This window comes from Sceloporus occidentalis, unplaced genomic scaffold (genome assembly GCF_023333645.1).
Source record: "Sceloporus occidentalis isolate IW3139 unplaced genomic scaffold, rSceOcc1.0.p SCAF_3, whole genome shotgun sequence".
NCBI lineage: Eukaryota > Metazoa > Chordata > Lepidosauria > Squamata > Phrynosomatidae > Sceloporus > Sceloporus occidentalis.
This window is the reverse complement of record NW_028316983.1, coordinates 57,729,220-57,749,993: the sequence shown is the minus strand read 5'-3', so window position 1 is coordinate 57,749,993 and position 20,774 is coordinate 57,729,220. Positions and strand designations below refer to the sequence as shown.

Sequence of the window (20,774 nt, the reverse complement as noted above, 5' to 3'; positions counted from 1 at the left end):
AGAGAATAGAGATTATTTAGTCAAAGGAAATTATTTCCAGGCAAAACCTGGCTGTCAGTGAGTCAATTAATTGTTTTGTTAATTAAGCTCTGGGTTGAGAGAGGTGGTAGGAAATGGTGGTTAACTAATAAGACAACAGGGAACATTTGAACAATTTAAATAAGGGAGATGCTGCTCACAGGAAGGGGCTTAAACAAGAGGAGCTGTCTTGTATTTCTTGCTGGTGCTACAGCTAAGGAAAATTATTTTCTTGACCACGTCTCTTAGAATCCCCAGCCTACAATCCACCCAGAACTCTAACATTCCCAAGATAAGGTTATTCTATTGCCCTTAAAGACTGTAGTGCCTTTTAATAGAGGGTTTCTTTTGTAATCTAGCCCTGTCCCTCAAATAAAATGGAGGAAGTTGGATGGTAGCCAGTCCTTCAAATGGATCACAACTGAGCCCCTCCTGCGATTTAAAGAGGTTGGTTTTGAAGATGAGGGCACTTATGAGTGTGAAGCTGAGAACATCCAAGGAAAAGACACCTATCGGGGTCGCATCATAATCCAAGGTAACCCAACCCAGCAGGTTTTCTTTTACAAGATACAACTTGCTATTTATTATATGTCCATCCTTCAAATGCTCATGCTTCCTGTACTGATAACCACAAAGGCCTATACGTATTTAATCTGAACAGTACTTCTGCTTAGAGGTGTGATATTCAAACTTGGGTCTTCAGATATTGTTGCATATGCTGGCTGGGTCTGTTGGAGACTGAGATCCAACAGCATTTAGGGACCCAAATTTGAGAGCCACTGGCCTAGAGCAGAGCTTCTCAGTGTTGTTAAGCTACCCTCTTGGCTCTTGAGCCACATGGAAATGCATATGGAGACCTGGACTAGTGTCCAATATATTTTTTCTTATTCATGTTATCATGCATAGAAGGGGGGGGGAATGAAGGCTCAGACAGCAATTATTAACTGGTGAGCAAGTTTTAGGGATGAGGTAATTCTGAATGAACCACAAACTTAAGTTCAGACTCAGTAGCCTATCACACTGCAGAGCTGGATCAAGAATAATCCATAGCCATTTTTTAAAGCTAGCTTTTATCCACATTTTGTAAATGAAATGTCTTGTGCCTAGGGATGGAAGAATCTGAAAGTTTTGTTTTCTCCCACATCCACCTTTTTAAACTTCCTTATTTTCCAGTGCTAAATAGGAAGCCAGTCATTTGCTTTTTTTATTTTCCAAAACTGAACAGAAAACTCTCATTTCTACTGACCAAATTCAATACATATAGCTGTTCATAGCATGGGAAGTACCATATTGGATCAGCCTCCCATATAGGTGTTAAAGATGAAGAACCTCTCAGAGAAAAAACAAAAAACTGAGATTACAATCCGAACTCAGCACTACATACCTGATGGACATCATGGCTAATCATATCCATTATATTAAACACTCAAACTCTAGGCCTAGATGGATGAATGTGCCAGTTTTGTTTTTTCCTACATTTGAATTGTTTAAATTTCACATGCTTTCCATCCTGAATCTGAAAAAATCTGTGAGTTTAGGTAAATTCTTATCAAAAACAAAGAAAAGGTAAATTCTTGCCTTTTCCTAATTGTGGCAGGTTACATATTACAATAAATTACAACTGTTGAGTGGAGCTTGAGATTCACAGAATGTGAATTTTGTGCTGTTCTTTGTGTGGAATGAAGGGTTACTCTTCTTCTCTTCTTTTGCAGCTCAGCCAGAGTGGCTGAAGGTCATTTCAGACAAGGAAGCTGACATTGGAGCAGACCTCCATTGGAACTGTGCTGCAGCTGGCAAACCCAGACCTACCATAAGATGGCTACGGAATGGACACTCATTAACTTCCCAGGTATCTCATCTGTCATTGACTTGATAAGTGATGGTTCTGGCAGTACTTTGCCTTTTTATTCACTGCTAAAGACAAGGGTAATTCAATGTAGCCACTCCTGTAGCTTTCCATATTCTGTTGTTTCTCCCGTCCCTCATTCATTTTCTTGATTTGTCAGTTAAACTGAGTATCTCTTAACATATTTATTACTTTTCTTCCAATAAGGCTGCACCCAAGCATGATTTTATTATATACATACAAATGTATGGGAGAGTAAGTATCTTTTATATAGAGCAGTTATCTATTATTAGCATTAACAGTTGGACTATGACTCTGGAGCAGGATTCCAACCCCTCCTTCAGCCATGGAAACCCACTCAGTGACTTCAAATGACACTCTTTCAGCATCAAAGAAAGGCAAAGACAAACCTCCTCTGAACAAATCTTGCTCTGTGATAGGTTTGTTTTAGGATTACCATAAACTGGAAATGACTTGAGGGCACACAACAACAACAAATTAGTATTAATGTTGGTGTGTGTGAAAAATGACAAAATTTATCCCTTCACCTCTAGAATGCAAAATGGCATTTTGAATTAAACAATTGGGTGTTTCCTAGGTCCTGTGGGAGACAGGTGTGGACCCTGACCTTTGGAAGTTCCCAACCCCCATTCTACGTATTGCTGTTATAGGACATAGGCTGGTTTGTATAATCTTGCCTTAGTGATCTGAGATATGAACAATCTGCAAGCTACTCACAAAGTCCCTTTTCTTCCCCTTTGCTTGAACCAAACTCTTTAGTTTACTGTAACTGGTTCATCTGATCTGCAAAATTAATATGATTTGAAACAAAGCAGATATTAAGCCACTTCAGACAATTGTTCATGTTCTGGCTTGTTCTGAAACTGTTAAATATTTTTTCCAGTGTGGATTAAACAGGAGACTATAGTTTACTGAAGATTTCCTGGCTTGTTTTCTGGCTCATACAGTAGGAGCTGCACGTGGATCCACAAATCTCCTCCCTATTCTATCTGGATTTCTTAAATCAATATAGGATTGTCTGAATCTAGCCATAGAATGGCTTTTCCAAGAGTAAAGAAAAGGGTTTTTGAGTACAGCAATCATGGTTGCCTTTCAGACAAGAGACAATACAACTTCAAAGTAAAGTGCATCCTATGTGTCATTTCTTGACTTTTGGTCACTCCAGTATGTCTCACTTAAGAGCAGGATTGCAAACAGAATTGCCATAAGAGAACAAAAACTTAATGAAATAAGGAACCCAAGGAAAGGGTTTGTGAGGCAGAAGCATACATGTTCATGAGCTTTTCTCCCTGCCTTATTATCACAGCACAAATATTTACACTAAAGGCAAAAGGTAAGTCCTATTGAATTGAGTCAAAATTACTCTTCATGAGTATAGGATTGTAGTCTGAATTAGCTGATCCTATGAAAAGGAACAGCTGACTCAAAACGATTGCAAATTAGAGCCCTGTGTTTGCCTAAAAAATGTATTCACGTGTAAACGTGGTCACTTTTTATCACTTCTAAAGTAACACGGGATATGTGGAATATGTTTTATCTCAATTACAGTGTCAGTGATTCTGTTTACCTCTTGCATTAATTTATATTTACATGAATTAGCATATGTAAAGGAGAGACTGGGTGTCCTTCTAGAGAGAGAAAGAATGTATAGAGACATTGTCCGCTTGATACTTGTGTGCAAACATGGATGTGGTAGAATGGACCACATGAAAATATTGGCTTCATACATCCCATGGAGCACATTCGTCTTGGCATATTCACTTTCTTCAAACTGTTTTCTTAGTACAAAGTAGTCTGCTTTGGGATAGCAGACTATCACAGTTACTTTTCTAAGTGAGCAGTTATCCTTAGAAGTTACCTGTGTATACACACACAAACACATGGCAGTAGATAGAAAACATGACAGCCATCCCCACAGTTATGTTTAAAAAACAACAACACTAGTGTCTCCAGTAAGATAAATGCCATTCTGAGTATCTGACTTGAAAACAATGCTCTGTGTTTTCATTTAACTACATGATCCACTTGTTTGCACAGAATCGCATTGAAGTGAATGGTGGGGATTTGAAGATTTTCAAGTTAACAATGGACGACTCTGGGATGTATCAGTGTGTAGGAGAGAACAAACATGGCAACATTTATGCAAGTGCTGAATTGTATGTGCAAGGTGAGTTTTGAATATATAAACATTATATGGGAAGTAGCAATATAATTTAGAGAGTGGATTATTTTTTCAAATCTGAAACTGAAGTTTAATCTTTCATCTGTGACAAGGCAAAATTAAAGATTTTTATGCCACACAATCCCAAGTATAATTACTTACGTATAAGTCCTGCTGTGCTGAATAAAATGGGACATACTTATTAGGAACTGTGAATAGTAAAATATTCTTTAAAATTAGGTGCCTGTTTTTTTTAAAAAAAAGATAATAGAGTTAGCTGAGGCATTTGCCATATTACTTCATAGTAAAAAAGAAAAGTTTAAAAATTCATTTTATTAGGTCCTGTTCTCCCTACATAGGGGTGAGCAGATAACAGAATAGTTTGAACATCAAGGGCTGCACAGTTAAACCAGCAACATAAAGTGCAAGTCTATAAACAACTACTGTTTTAACATAAATCATACAGCTAAGTCAAATTTTAAATCCAATTCTTTTCATTTCTATTTTGAATTGTAGAATCAGAAAATATTCTTTCCAAAATTAAAATATTCAGGTGCACATATAAACATAAAGTTTTGGGTTGTTGACTCTTCAAAGTGTTGGATTTCATTTTATGATTATTTGTGCTTTTTAAAAGCTGGGGGGGGGGGTTAGTGCAAAACATTATAGAGTTTGCACTGAGCTAAATAAATTGGTGGTTTGTTAATCTGAATTTGTTTCACAGGAAGCTATGTCAGAATTACAAAACTGTGTTATGTGATAATTTTAAGTACAAAAGTCTATATTTTGCTGAAGTGATGACATTATTACTTTTGTGCCCTTCTAGAAACCTGAAAGTCAACTTTGCTCTTTTCCATTATTCATCATGTCTAAAAGCTGTCTGATAGGTGTTTTCCCCTCCTTAGCTTTTGCTCCTGATTTTCGGCTAAACCCTGTGAGGCCATTGATACCAGCAGCTCGAGGTGGTGAAATCATCATCCACTGCCAACCAAAAGCTGCCCCAAAGGCTAGTATAATCTGGACCAAAGGGACTGAACTTCTAAGTAATAGTTCCAGGTATGAAAACCCATGTTTTTTCTTGTAGACAGTTTTGAGCAGGAGTTCATTCTTTCTGTGAATACTATATTGGCTTCTTGTTAGTCTTAATATTGTGAGGCCATGAATGCTTTAGTTTATGTTCAACCTGACCCCATCCATATTGACTTGGAAGTATGTGCCACTGTGTTTTGTAGGGCTCTCTTGAAGTGAAGATCTTTAGGACAGATCCTTCAGAAGAAATATCTTCTGGTATGGTTCTGCTGTAGGCCATTAGTGGATTTAGAACAGACATGGGCAACAGAGATGATAGCTGTAGTGGCCAATTTCTATCCCTACAGTCCTCCAGGCACTGCCCAGACCACTGAAAATACCTCCAAAATGGAAGGGAAACTGGAAGGAGTTAGAAGTCTAATATTGTTTTTTCAGAAACACATATTTTTATGTTAAAAACCTAAGTAGGACTTCATTGTTGTGTGCTGCCAAGCCATTTCTGAATTGTGCTGACCCTAAGGTGAATCTGGCAAGATTTGTTTAGAAGAGGTTTATCTTTGCCTTCCTTTGAGACAGAAAGAGTATGATTTGTCCAAGGTCATACAGTGGGTTTCACTGCTTGAGCATGGATTTGAGCTCTGCTTTCCAAAGTCATAGTCCAACATTCAAATCGCTACATCATGTTGGCTGTTAAAGGAATGTAGCCTATTTGAAGTGAGCGATTACTACTGGAGGCTTCCAGAAGAAGTCATTGATCTTTATTTTATTGGGGGGGGAGGGGTGGGCAGAAGAAAAAGGCTATTCTAGGGATGTGAGTCTGGTGGGATGAGAGCTATGAAAAGAGGCTTGGGGGACCTACCCCGATTTAGAAGACGTAGCAATGTCATCCAAATGGTTACAGGGCAAAGAAACCTGATGCTTAATTATTATACTAAAAAGCTGGAGATTAGTATTCAGTTCTTAGTCGTAACAGACTGGTTAAATGGTAGCAGAAGTGAGATCACAACCTACCTGATCCATGACAGGAGTAGGCAAAATATGTGTCACAAAGAGGATTCTGAGTCATTTTTTTCTTTTTGTAAAATATAATTATATCTGTTGATCGCTATATCAACTTGCCTCAGTGGAAGATTTTTTATAACATCGACAAGCACTAAGAGGGAGTAAGATAACCCAGCTTAACATAAGCAACAGCCAGGGGCACACCATCACAGCAGCACTAGAAAATTCCAGTTCGTTATCCACCTCCCCAAGAATTCTACTGAAAAGATAGTGTATCTAAAAGGGTATTCATTAGCATTAGTACCATGTAAGAAAAGACCCTGTCTCTTATATCCACCTTCCAGTTCAGTTGGTAGTAAAGGATTCATGGATTGAGACTGATGTTCATAGTTATTTACAGGAAGTAATACAGGGAGAAGCTTTCTTAAAGTGTCTGGATATTTAGGGAAAGTGCTACATTATTAACAGTTTTGCCATGATCAATGTTCTCTAAGAAAAGGTATAGCTAACCTAGCACCTCCAAGACACTACAACTATACAAGCATCAAAAGATAACAGAGCAAGGAGCATTCGCAAGCTGTGAAAGCTGGTTCACATGCCCAATGCTAATTTTGGCTTTTATTGTCAGTGTTAAAAACCAATCATATCTAAGAGTAGGATTTGATCTGTTAAGTCTTTTACTCTTTTACAACTTTAACTATTACTTGCACATGAGAACCAAGTTTGCTTTCACCATTATTTTGCCACCTTCTGCTGGACGATACTTGTGTTCTCCTTTGCCTCATAAGCACCTGTTTCTTTGTATGCTTTGTATGCATGATAAAGCAATCTTAGGCCAACTTGCAGGAAAATGTTTATGTGATATATCAATATTTCAACATGATTCACTAAAAATTGCAGTACATGATAGAATTTATGTAGTCAAGTGGTTAAGATGCTGACTCTGTTGATTGCAAGATCAGCAGGTTGGTGGTTCAAGGCCCAGGTGCCACGTAATGGGGTGAGATCCCAACACGAGTCCAAGCTTCTGCCAACCTAGCAATTTGAAAACATGCAAATTCAAGTAGATAAATAGGTACCACTTCTATGGGAAGGTAAACGGCGTTCTGTGCAGTTATATTGGCCACATGATCACAGAGTAGTCTCTGACAATGCTGGCTCTTTGACTTAGTAACAGAGATGAGCACCGCCCCCTATGGTCGGACACAACTTGACAACCTTGTGAAGGGGGAATACCTTTACCTTTAATAACAAGTGAACTTTTAAGACTAAAACAATCCACTAGTAATTCATACTGAATACCTTGAAAGTACCAAATCTCATCTGATTTTGGGAGCAAAACAGTGTGAGTCCTGGTTAGTACCTGGATGGGAGACCTCCAAAGAATACCAGGGGCTGTAATAATAATAATAATAATAATAATAATAATAATAATAAATTTATTTGTATCCCGCCCCTCTGAGAATAATCGGGGCGGCTAACAAAGTTAAAAATATAAAACATATAAAATCCCTGGTACCCTCCCCTCCTTAAAAAAAGTATTAAATTCAATGCAATATTTAAAAACAGAACAAAAAACAACAACAAACAAACAAACATACAAGTTAAAAATTGACCAGAAGGTCAACATCATCATACCAACAAGCAACCAGTGGGAGCAGCAGTATCTTTCCCAAACGTTTTTCTAAGGCCGGGTTCTCTATTCTGGGAAGGCCTGCCGGAAGAGATTAGTCTTAACAGCCTTTTTAAAGCTGTCTAAGGATGTAAGTAGACGGATCTCATCTGGCAGGCTGTTCCACAGTCTGGGGGCGACGATGGAAAATGCCCTCTGGGAGGTAGTCAAAAGCCTAGATTTTTGTGGCTGAAGTAGGCCTCTCCCAGAGGAGCAGAGTGCGCAGGGAGGATCGTAGGGGAGAAGGCGGTCCCGGAGATAGCTTGGACCCAAGCCATTTAGGGCTTTAAAGGTGATAACCAACACCTTGTACTGGGTCCGGAAGCTAATGGGCAGCCAGTGGAGGGACTTTAGAACCGGGATAATATGGTCACTCCTGGATGTTCCAGAAATTACTCTGGCTGCCATATTCTGTACTAGTTGCAGTTTCCGGACCAAGTACTAGGGTAGCCCCATGTAGAGCGCATTACAGAAGTCTAGACGTGAGGTTACCAGTGCGTGGACAACAGTCTCAAGATCCCTTACTTCCAGAAAAGGGCACAGCTGGCGTATCAGCCGAAGCTGATAACAGGTGCTCCTGACTGTTGCATTTACCTGTAAACTATATTTTAGAGGAAAGCATTGGCAAACCGCCTCTGAGTATTCATTGCCTAAGAAAATATAAAATTCATGTGGTCTCCATAAGTGAGCAGACAACTTGAAGGCACATGCACACTCACAGTAATTCATACTAAGGCCTAACAACCAAAATTATATAAAAAAAATCGAAACAGCAAAATAATAATAATAATAATAATAATAATAATAATAATCGGATCCAAAACAAAATATTGCACCCAGTAGCAACAATTCATATCCCTGTGTTTCAACCAGGGACAGGAAACCTGTGCTTTTCAGATGTTTTGGAGAACCACTCCTATTACCTCTAATCATTATGGCCAATGGGAAGGGGTAATAGAAGATCTAATGCTGCAACATTGTAAGGGCCACAGGTTCTTCACCCTGCCCAAAACACATCAATGTTTTCTAGGTACCTTCAAAAGCAGGACCCATCTTTGGCTAGTGTTAGTCTGGTTATCACCCTTCCAAGTCAAGTGAGGAAGAAAGAATAGCAGGAGTCATGTCTTGCATGATTCACAGCTAGGTGATCTAGGCCCCATACAGTCAGGCCAAAATAAAGCTGTTTTGGGTCATTTTGGAAGTATGCTGTTTAAATGATGCATACGTCCTAAGAGTCCAGAAGCCACGCCAAAGCCACACTCCAGTTCTAAGGACTGGAGTGTGGCTTTGGTGCGGCTTCTGGAATCTTAGGACGCATGCATCATTTAAAAAGGATATCTCCAAAGTGACCCGAAGCAGCTTTATTTTGGCTTGTCTGTATGGGCCCCTAGTTGCCACCTTTCAATCACAACTCCTGCCATTCTTACTTTCTCTGAAAAACTCCATATACTGCTGCAGTTTACCATGAAATGAAGTGCAGTCTGCTGTTGGAGTCAAGGCCGGTGTTTTATTGTTTTTTACACATTTTGCCTAACACATTTGATGTAGGTATGAATCGGATCCATTAGTCCCAACCAAAGTAAACCTATTGAATTAATTGTTGAATGATGAGTCAAAATGTAGGTAAATTCAATTGATTGTGGGTTTTCTATAGTTAGGATGAAGGATTTAAGTCATAATTGGTTAGTGGTCTGGTGCTATATGTCTGGAAGCTTTACCCATAGGCCTGTGCTTGCCAATTATATTTGTAACTGTTTTCTGGTGGTTTCTCTATCCACTGCAGAGTCACTATTACTCCAAGTGGTACCTTGATCATTCGGAATATTAGCAAGTCAGATGAGGGGAAATATACCTGCTTTGCTGAGAATTTTATGGGCAAAGCAAACAGCACAGGAACCTTGTCAGTTCGAGGTAAGAAATCCCTTTTTTTTTCTGGGACCAAACATAATAGAACAAGTAACAACAATTTTTGCTAACATTTCCCCTTGGAAAGTACAACAGCAAATAGAGAATATGGCCTTTGGTCACTGTGAAATAAGTAAAAGGGGGAAAAAGTCTTCTCTGCCCAAACTTTAAGATGATTGTAAAATAGGGATGAGCAGACAATATATTCCAGTCAAATCCAGAGAAGGACAGAGATACCCTTAAGGTGTTTTGTTAATGTCATGTGATGACCATTAACAGCCATACCCAATTAGCAGTTGTCTCACCTTCTTTTCTGCAGATGCCACTAAAATCACTCTTGCACCATCCAGTGCTGATATTAACGTGGGTGAGAACATTACCCTGAAGTGCCATGCATCTCATGACCCAACAATGGATCTCACCTTTACTTGGTGCTTGGATGACTCACTCATTGATTTTAGCAAGTCTGAAGGCCACTACAAGCGAGCTAGTACAGTGAGTATTTCAAATTCTATGACACCCTATGATCTCTGGGAAGTTAGTCATGGTGTGTGGAGAACCCAGGACTCTTCTATGTCTAATTTTTTTGTTCTATAAATGTCCATCTCTTAAAAATAATGCAACACATCTGTGATATCCATTGCATTTTAAACATGTAGATTGTGACTCAGAAGATTATCGCACTGGGTTCTGAGAACGTTCTCATCACATGATGAGAACGGAATGCATTTGAGTATACCGCACGTATGTGTTCCAATCGGGTTCTTAGAACGTTTAGAATCATAGAATCATAGAATCATAGAATCGTAGGCGGGATACAGACGGGCAGGGGAAGATGTCTTGGAGGTGTATTCTGCTGAATACGGAGCCTCCAGACCGCCCGCCCTGGGGGCGTGGCTCAGGAGATGGGGCTTCCACATGGGGGGCCTCACCTGGGGCCGTTTCTGACCCGCAGTTTCCAAACCGCCGCCTCGGAGGACGCTGCAAAGAGAGAGGCAGCTTCCTCACGGGCGGCCAAAAACGGGGCTTTTTTTTTTCCTTTGCCGGCTGGCGGATGCGCAGCTGCGCAGCTGCAGCACTAAGCAGCGGCGGCAGAAAGCCTATGGGTACATTTAAAGTGCCCAAGCCCCTTTAAAACTTTTTCCCCCGCTCTGCCCAAGAACAATGGTGGTCTCCTGCCAGCTGGTGATCAGCTGGTGTTGGCATCCTTGTCCTCTTGCACTTTGCCAGTGTCACCAGCATCATGGATGCCTCCTCTCCTTTGGTCCCCGCGCTCCTGCTGAATCTGCAATGCACAGCCACAGCTGTCCCCGCTGCCACCGCTGTCCCCCTGCCATCCCCCATCACCTCCCTTGTACATATGTAAATATTTACAGTTTTAGTGGTTTTTATTGTTAGGTGAAAATGGCACAGGAATGTGTGTAGGGGCTCACTTTAAAGTCCAAACTTTCCAAGCAGCGCATGCGTACATGTTGCTCTAGGGTTAGGGTTAGGGTTAGGGTTAGGGTTAGGGTTACGAGTCTTAAAATGCGCTGCAGCTGTGCTGCAGCTTCCACACCTGCATGGCAGCTGACGCTGCAATTAAAGCCTGACTGCAAACTGCGCATGTTCCAGGACTCCGACTCATTATGCAACGCAGCAGACACAGAGCTTTTAAATGGGCAACTTAAATTAGCGGCGTAGCAATTCTGGCGTACCGGTGCAGCAGCTTACAGACGGAGCTGCGCAGCTGCGCATCAAACGGAAAAGAAGCGGAGAAAAGCAGCACCTTTTTAATGCCGCTTCTTCCCGCTTGGGGCATGCGGGGGGGCGTGCTCATGGCGGCATTCAGGTAAGGGCCGTCTGAAGGCTCTACCTTCATGACGTCATGAATACACCCCTTTTTGCCCGTCTGTATCCCGCCGTAGAGTTGGAAGAGACCACTAGGGCCATCCAGTCCAACCCCCTGCCATGCAGGAAATCACAATCAAAGCATCCCCGACAGATGGCCATCTAGCCTCTGTTTAAAGACCTCCAAGGAAGGAGACTCTATCACCTTCTGAGGAAGTGCATTCCACTGTCGAACAGCCCTTACTGTCAGGAAGTTCCTCCTAATGTTCAGGTGGAATCTCTTTTCCTGTAGCTTGCATCCATTGTTCCGGGTCCTGTTCTCTGGAGCAGCAGAAAACAAGCTTGCTCCCTCCTCAATATGACATCCTTTCAAATATTTAAACAGGGCTATCATATCACCTCTTAACCTTCTTTTCTCCAGGCTAAACATCCCCAGCTCCCTAAGTCGTTCCTCATAGGGCATGGTTTCCAGACCCTTCACCATTTTTGTCGCCCTCCTTTGGACACGCTCCAGTTTCTCAATGTCCTTTCTGAATTGTGGCGCCCATAACTGGACACAATATTCTAGGTGGGGCCTGACCAAAGCAGAATACAGTGGCACTATTACTTCTCTTGATCTAGACACTATACTTCTATTGATGCAGCCTAAAATAGCATTGGCCTTTTTAGCTGCCGCATCACACTGTTCACTCATGTTCAACTTGTGGTCTACTTGGACTCCTAGATCCCTTTCACACGTAGTTTCATTCAGCCAGGTGTCACCCATCCTATATCTGTGCATTTTATTTTTCTGCCCTAAGTGCAATACCTTACATTTCTCTGTGTTGAATTTCATTTTGTTAGCTTTGGCCCAGCTTTCTAGTCTATTCAGGTCATTTTGAATCTTGATCCTGTCCTCTGGGGTATTAGCTATTCCCCCTAATTTGGTGTCATCTGCAAATTTGATAAGTATGCTCCCAATTCTGTCCTCCAAGTCATTGATAAAGATGTTGAATATCACTGGGCCCAGAACAGAGCCCTGTGGGACCCCACTGGTCACTTCTCTCCAGGATGAAAAGGAGCCATTGTTGAGCACCCTTTGGGTTCGGCCGGTCAACCAATTACAGATCCATTTAACAGTTCCTTTGTCTAGCCCACATTTTACAAGCTTGTTTGCAAGAATGTCATGGGAAATGTGTTCCAAATGTGTTCTAGGAGGGTACAGATTGAATGTGTTCCCAGCGAGCTGAAACGTGATGAGAACGTTCCAACAGAAGTGTGAGCGGTATTCTTATCCGTTCTCAAATCCGTTCTCTCATTCCTCCGTCTCCTGATTGGCTGAAAGAATGACAGGCAGGGAGGCAGGCAGGCGAGCGACTGCAGTGAGGGAAGGTGTGTGTGTGTGTGTGTGAGAGAGAGAGAGAGACAGCGAGAGAGGGGGGGGAGAAGGAGGGAGGGAAGGAAGGAAGGAAAAAGGGAGGAAAGGTGGGACAAGGAAGAGAAGAGGAAAGCAGGGAAAGAGAGAGAAAGAGAGAGGGAAAGAAGAGACCAGAGCAGAGAGCAAGAGGGAGAGGGTCTGGCTGCTTCTGCGGGGGGCCTCTAGTGTCATGTCCAGTGGGGCTCCTGTGCTGTCACAATGCAGGAGGCAGGGATGCCCAGGACCTTCTCCTCCTTCCCTCCAGGAGGGAACCCACAAAAGCTCCTCTGTTTGGAGCACCACACAAAAGCAAGCAAACAACTCCCAGAATTCCATAGCAAAGAGCCAGACAAGAGTTAAAGCGGGGAGGGAAGCTCAGAACCTGAAGGCACACATTACATGCACACACACAGGAGCAAAAGGGTGTCAAGCTGCCAAAAAGGGGAAATGAGATGACAGCAGAGGACTCTTATTTTCTAACCGGTTTAAAGAGCTGCAATGGCTGCCGGGGCTCTGCCCTTGGTCCAGTCCCCTCCCTTTCCCTCCGCTTGAAGGGACCTCCGTGGAGCTCCCTTAAAACCCAGGCTGCCAAGGAGGGGACTCTGCCCTTGGCCCATCAAGTTACATAGGTTTTATCCTATTTTCTTCAAACATATGCCAGCATATGAAGCCCCAACGTTTTATAGGGGCTTGCCTTCCTTCCCTCCCAAGAGAATCCTCGGACTCCCTTCGGAGGGAAGACAAGCTGGGGGGGGGGGCGGCAGCCAGAGTCCCTAGGCTTACTGAAATCCCCCACCTCCCTTCCCCTTTGGGTCTGCATCTGGGAGAGATTTTAAACTCCGTTTTTGGATTGATTCCTATGGGGAAAGAGGGGAGAGAGAGAGATGGCAGGACATCCCCATAGCCAAGCAACCTCTGCCTCCCCAGATGAAGACCCATAGGGCTCACTGCTCCTTTAAAACTCCGTTTTTGGATTGATTTCTATGGGGAAAGAGGGGAGAGAGAGAGATGGCAGGACATCCCCATAGCCAAGCAACCTCTGCCTCCCCAGATGAAGACCCATAGGGCTCACTGCTCCTTTAAAACTCCGTTTTTGGATTGATTTCTATGGGGAAAGAGGGGAGAGAGAGAGATGGCAGGACATCCCCATAGCCAAGCAACCTCTGCCTCCCCAGATGAAGACCCATAGGCCTCGCTGCTCCTTTTAAACTCTGTTTTTGGATTGATTCCTATGGGGAAGGGAGGTGAGGGATTTCAGTAAGCCGAGGGACTCAGGAGAGGCGAGCTCCATGGCCCAAGCCTCCCTTTTTCCTCTTTCCTGGGAGCAGCGTCTCTCCCGAGCCGTCCAACCACTGAGTGGCGACGTCATCAGAACACAGCCCACAAAATGTAATACAGCAAACCGTTCTGAGAACAGTTTCAAGAAAAAGGAAGCGCTGTGCGGTAAAATGCGTTCCACTCACGTTTTGATCACGTTCCAGTTTACTCAATGCGGTAATATCTGTTCCAGGAACATTCTCATCACGTTACGTGCAGAACATTCTGAGAACGATATGCGGTAATCTCCTCAGTTTGGTTTTGACAGTAGTTCCTCATTCCCTTTTTTAGAAAGAGAATATTGGAGACCTTATGGTCTTGAATGCTCAACTGAAACATGCTGGGAGATACACTTGCACAGCCCAGACAGTGGTGGACAGTGCTTCGGAATCAGCTGTCCTAGTTGTAAGAGGTAACTACTTCTTCCCTCCCTCCCTCCCTTCTTTCCTTTTAATTATTCTGTGATGTTTTATGGTGCTTAGTTTAATAATAATAATAATAATAATAATAATAATAATAATAATAATAATAATAGGATTTATTTATATGCCGCCCAATCACTGGGAATCCGGGCTGCTTACAACAGAGGGGATAATAGACGGTTCCCTCCCCTCAGTCTTACAATCTAAAAAGACACGACACAAAAGGAGAAGGGGATGGTGGGGGGGGGGGGAGGGCATCAGGTCCAGCCAAAGCCGATGGACCGGAGGGAGGGCTCTTCTTCTTCAGGCTAGCCCTGATGGAGCTGGGCCAGCCTATTTAATTGTTTAAACAGTTTAATTGCTATAGCCCTGGTGGCGCAGTGGTTAAAATGCCTATACTGCAGCCACTCACTCACAAACCATAAGGTTGTGAGTTCAGTACCAACAAAAGGTCTCAAGCTCAACTCAGGCTTGCATCCTTCCAAGGCTGCTAAAATGAGTACCCAGATTGTTGGGGGCAGTTAGCTTACACTCTGTAAACCGCTTAGGGAGTGCTTAAGTGCACTGATAAGTGGTATAGAAATGTACTTGCTATTACTATTGCTATTATAAATAAATATTGTTGTTCTGGTTGTTGTTATCTACTGTGAAAAATTATCGTAAAAGAGAGTATAAGTGTCATGAGTTGGGTTCAGAATAGTGCTTAGCAGAGTTCCACTCATGATGAAAGTATCTTCATGATTCCTCCACCCTTTTGCAGCTTCACGAAAAGCTGTCAGAGCAGCATGAGAGCTGACACAAGGGAAAAGGGGAGTGAAAAAGATCAAGTCCCTGACCTCTTCGTTCCATTGGAGCTTTCACTGATTGTTGGTGCCTTCCACATTGGCCAGTTCAAACCCAGCCCCTCAGAATAGGGATGGGCAGGCTCCTCTGCTCCACAGCCCAATTTTCCAAACCAAGGACCCACTAGAGACCAAATCAACATCCCAGGGTTTTTAAAACAAGGAAACAAACTGAAACCAGAAGGGTCCAGAAGTCCTCTTCCATCTTTATTATTAAAAAAATTAATTTTACAAAGATGAAGGTTGTAGCTTGATTAGAAGGAAAATTGCTACACCTGAAGGTGATTCTCCCCTTTTCTCCCAGCCGAAACACAAATAATGTTGGATATGCAAATAGCCTGTAGGATTTCCACCTTGGTGTAAGTCATAAAATAAATAAGGAGCAGAAACAATTCATGATGCATCATTGAATGTAATAGGCTGGCAAATTTTGCATACTTTAATACCAATATTTAAATACCATTATCAGAAATAAAGCACATTACAGTTGGCCCTCCACATTTGTGGGTTTGACATTTGCAGTTTTGATTATTCACAGATGTCAAACACCAAGCCCTTCCCACCCGGAAAGGCTTGGGAGAAGTGTATGTGAAACCTTTCCAGGGCAGGAGGAGCCAGAGGGATGGAGTAATCCTTTCTCCTGAACCCCTCCCACCCTGGAATGGCTTGGGAAAGCATCTCCAAAGCGTTTCCAGGGTGGAAGAGGCCAGAGGAAGGGAGTGCTCCTTTCCCCCGAGCCCCTTCCACCCCGAAAAGGCTTGGAAAAAGCGTCTCCCAAGCCTTTCCTGGGCAGGAAGGGCCAGAGGAAGGGAACCCTCCATTCCCCAAATCCCTCCCACTCCAGAAATGGCTGCTGCAGGAAGGGGGTTATTCTTGTTTTTTCCACATTTACAGGAGTCTTGTTGCCGTAACCTCCGCAAATGTGGAGGGCCAACTATAGCAATTGGAGGGTTTCCATTCCAGCCCTGTGAACACTTACATGATATTGAGCATTCTGATACAACCAGACTTGGCTTCAATTATCCTAAGTACTTTGGAATTTTTGGTCAAATCATAGATTGGATTAACAATTGTTCCAGAAAGGACAAATGAGCAGATAAAGAGCAATGCACTGCATGGGGACATGGGAGAGAGCCTTCTCAATTGTAGAGCCTCAGTTGACACTCATTCTGAAACAAAGTAAAAACAAAGCTTTTTAAAAGCCATTTGGGCTGAATTTATGTATTCTAAAATGTACATGTTACAGTGGGCCCTTAGTATCCACAGGGGATACTCTAGTCCCGTGGATGCTCAAGTCCCATTGTCCTTAATGGTAGCATGGCCACGTGACCAAGCGGCCATTAGTAAAAATGGAACTGGAGTCCCCCCTCCCTCCCTCCCTCCCTCTGTCCTTCCCCTCTCCCCCCTCCTTCCCTCCCTCCCTCCCTCCTTACTTCCTTACCTCCTTGGCTTCCTCCGAGGCTTCTGCCCCAGCTTGGCTTTGGGGGTGGAGTTTGCTGCCCAGTCAGCCAGGGCAGGGGCCAGGGCCGGGGCTGGGGTTTGAGTCTCGGAGCCCATCCCCAGGCCCAGCACCCAGGATGGTGCTTCTGGGCTCCGAAACCCAAGCCCTGGTCCCAGTTCCCTTGGAACCCCGTTGGCCAGAGGGAGCCAGTGTCAAGGCCATGACTTGGGTTTCAGAGCCTCCAAAGCCAAGCCGGGGCAGAAGCCTCAGAGGAAACCAGGAAGGAGGTTAGGAAGTAAGGAAGGAGGGGGGAGGGACTTTTGTCCCCAGTGGCAGTGCAGCAGCATACATGCCCCCAATGGGGACAGTATGGGCTTTCTATCCACAGATGCTCAAATCCGTAGATGGCCAATCTGCCTATAAGGAAGGCTCACTGTACACATTTAAACTGTTTTAACCTTTTAAATATGTTTCAGCTTGTCAATCTTTTAAATATACTTTTATTTCGGTTAAATTGTTTTTATTGTTTTAAATTTCTGTTTTTGCTCTTTCTGTTTGGTAGGACCACCAGGACCTCCTGGGGGGCTGGTAGTCACAAACATTAAGGACACCACTGTGCAGTTGAGTTGGAGTCGAGGCTTTGATAATCACAGCCCAATAGCCAAATATGTCATCCAGGCCCGCACTCCAATCTTCTCTAAATGGAAGCAAGTGCGCACCAGTAAGTGTCTTTAGGGCAGTGGGCCAAACTCCACAAGCTCCAGTACTATGCTTAACATCTCTCCTTCTAGTGTTGCTTGCTCTACTTGTTCTGTTCTTGTGCTTTTGGGTTATAGATCCTGCAAATATTGAAGGTAATTCAGAAACAGCCCAAGTAGCCAATCTTATTCCATGGATGGATTATGAATTTCGGGTCCTGGCCAGCAACATCCTTGGAGTTGGAGAGCCCAGTATGTCATCTGCTAAAATCCGTACCAAAGAAGCTGGTGAGTGCATCTATTTAACTAAAAGAGGAAATGTCTGAGATTAAGTGAATGATTTTGTCAGAATCCTCTGAATAAAAGAACATCTTGTAAAAATTCTGCTCTAGTTTTACTAGATCCCTGCTGCTTAAATTTATGGGCATATACTTTACATAGCATTTACCTTGCCACAAAAAATATAACATTTCTGTAAATAGCCTTTAAAGGTTTAGCAATAGTTATTCTGACCTTTTTATTGTGTATTTTCTTGGGTTTCTTTAGAAATGGCAAAAGTATTTAAAATAGGTGGCTAGAATTCCATAGGGCAGTTAACAAATGTACCACCTAGAGTTATATATTCATGTCTTAGTATGTAGAGAGATCTTGTAGCACCTTTGAGACTAACTGAATAATAAATAAAATAAAATAAAATAAAATAAAATAAAATAAAATGAATTAAAGAGGTTGGCAGCATAAGCTTTTGTAGACATCAGTCTACTTCCTCAGATGCATTTAGTAGAGTGGAAACCAGGGACAGACATGTATATGCCATTGGTATGTGAGAAAGTCAATTCAAATTCAAAATCCTTTCGGTATGGAAATGAAGTAGCAACTCCAGTTTTAACTATGGTCATTAGTGAACAAAGACATTGGGAACTAGCCAATGTGTATGGAAATGAAGTGGTAAGACCAGTTTGGCTTTGGAAACTAGCCTGTAGGTGGGGAGAATAGATGAGTGTAGGACACCCCCCCCCCCCCGGATGGGGTCAAATAGTGTTGAAATGTGAAATGTTGTGACTAATTTTAGGAATACAGAGGGACCTTGAAAGTCCCACAGTCCTCACTTACCAGACAACAGCCACTGTGATTGGACACTGTGCTCAGTTCCTCCAGGGATCAGGACGCAATTTACTGATGTTTCCACTCCCCCACCAGCAAGCAATCTCTGGTACAATGATGAATTGCAACATAGACACTGCTTCTGGCTGTCATACTGGAGATCACTCACAAGAAGGCTCATGGAAATGCCAGTCAGCTGCTTCCCAATCAACAAGAGTACAGACACATGCCAATCACAGTGGTTCCTGCTCAGCAAGTGAAGGTGTGGTCATTCTGGGAGACACTGCTGAGTAGCTAATAGAGAATTTTGTCAGATAATTATATTTAACAGTCAAAAGATCAGAAGACAAATCTATTTCTACTTTAATAACATATTCAGGGGTAACTGTTAGCCATGCAGCAAAATACAGCAAAATGCAAAATCCACAAAACAGCAACAGCTTTATAGGACCAGCTAAAAAGTGCAACATTGTGCTCTTTAGTTGGTCCAATAAAACTATCACTGGGATCTGTGAACCCTTCATGACATGACTGCTGACTTTTTCTGTAGTGCCATTCTGTCAGCATTGCTTGGCTTTCTGATTTAACATGATTTCTATCCTTCTAACTTGGAAAAATAATAGCTCCAACTGTTGCACCATCTGGGCTCAGCGGAGGTGGAGGAGCACCTGGAGAACTGATCATCAATTGGACGGTAAGCTGATCATAGGCTCCCCTTGAAATAGTTCTCAGTTTGTTAATAACAGGAGGACAGTTGGGTTTCTCCTAGGAATAGGCAAATAAGCAAAAGAGTCATGCAAGAAAGATGAATGATGCCTCTTCCCTACCTATATAGCAATAAAGACAATTCATGTTAATGTGGGTCCTTGAAACTATATTGACTATTACATGCCCTATGCATAAAATAATGTAGAAATCACAAACACACACACACACATAAAATAACTATTCCTGTGTTCCAGTAAAGGGCTTGAGCAAGAATAGGCAAACTCCAATGACTTGGCAACTGTTATCCTTGTGTGCCTTCAAGTCTTTTCTGACTTATGGTGACCTTGAGGCAAATGTATCATGGGGTTTTCTGGGCAGGATTTGTTCAGAGGAGGTTTGTCTTTGTCTTCCTATTAGGCTGCAGTCACATTATTATTATTATTCATACTTTTCCTCAAAATTGGGATACAAAGTGGCTTACAAAATAAAAAGCCAGTGAGCTAACATAGCCGAGCAGGAATTTGGTCTCTGAAGTTCTAGTCCAACATCCAAACTACTACCCAACACTGGCTCTTTTGGTACTTACCCCCCCCCACCCCCCCAAACATCCACCAGTTTTGTCAAAAAAGGCTTTTGTTATAAAGTTTGCACCTCTGGATAATCACTTCTGTGATTATCTGCAAAAAAGGATAATCACCATTGTTAGAAACTTCCAAGAGCATCAGTTTTCCTTTTTTCACCATTTTTTCCCTGGCAGGAGGGTACAGGGTGGAAGTGGGAGGAACCAGGAAGGATCTAGGCATTGCATTGCAAAAATAACCTTGGGGGTGCATACAGTCGTGAACCAGATGATCCCTACTCTTGGGCTACAGCATTCATTACAATTACCACTGGAATGTTACCAAAATGTGCCCTCCACCAGCAAGTGCTCCCTGTCCTATCCTACTGAAATTTAAATGGAGCTTGGCCATTGTGATGTGAATTTCTCTGAGGATTCATTAATTTGACTTTTTTTTGTTATATATTTTCCTACTCATTCAAGATAAAGAGACAGAAACAAAATGTATGGATAAACTAAGGGTCATTTTATTAACTATTTATTATTATTATTATTATTATTATTATTATTATTATTATTATGCTTTATTTATATAGCACGGTAGATTTAATTTTGATCTGCAGCAGAGCTGCTTAGTGTAGTGAACCAGATGTAATCTTGCTTCCTTTTCAGCATGGCAAGAGTGAGACACCCCTAACCCCCAGAAGCATGGCAATCAGTCTAGCTTGCCTCTGGCTGCTCTATTTCCAGGAAGCCTAAATCTGTTTACCTTCCACTCAAGCCCCAATCCTTAAAGAAGAAAG

General features: G+C 42.4%; 1 protein-coding gene across 7 annotated transcripts in view; it reads left to right on the top strand.

Moving 5' to 3' along the window:
- CNTN2 (contactin 2) overlaps positions 1-20,774 on the top strand; it is an 86,456-nt gene that overhangs the window by 52,576 nt on the left and 13,106 nt on the right. For all 7 annotated transcript variants that reach the window (XM_089514546.1, XM_089514547.1, XM_089514549.1 and 4 more), the window contains exons 8-17: positions 378-553; positions 1,731-1,867; positions 3,923-4,052; positions 4,952-5,102; positions 9,533-9,660; positions 9,974-10,149; positions 14,489-14,609; positions 17,465-17,623; positions 17,739-17,888; positions 19,328-19,398. In XM_089514546.1, coding sequence (XP_089370672.1) covers positions 378-553; positions 1,731-1,867; positions 3,923-4,052; positions 4,952-5,102; positions 9,533-9,660; positions 9,974-10,149; positions 14,489-14,609; positions 17,465-17,623; positions 17,739-17,888; positions 19,328-19,398 — 1,399 coding nt within the window. The remainder of the gene's footprint in view (positions 1-377; positions 554-1,730; positions 1,868-3,922; positions 4,053-4,951; positions 5,103-9,532; positions 9,661-9,973; positions 10,150-14,488; positions 14,610-17,464; positions 17,624-17,738; positions 17,889-19,327; positions 19,399-20,774) is intronic.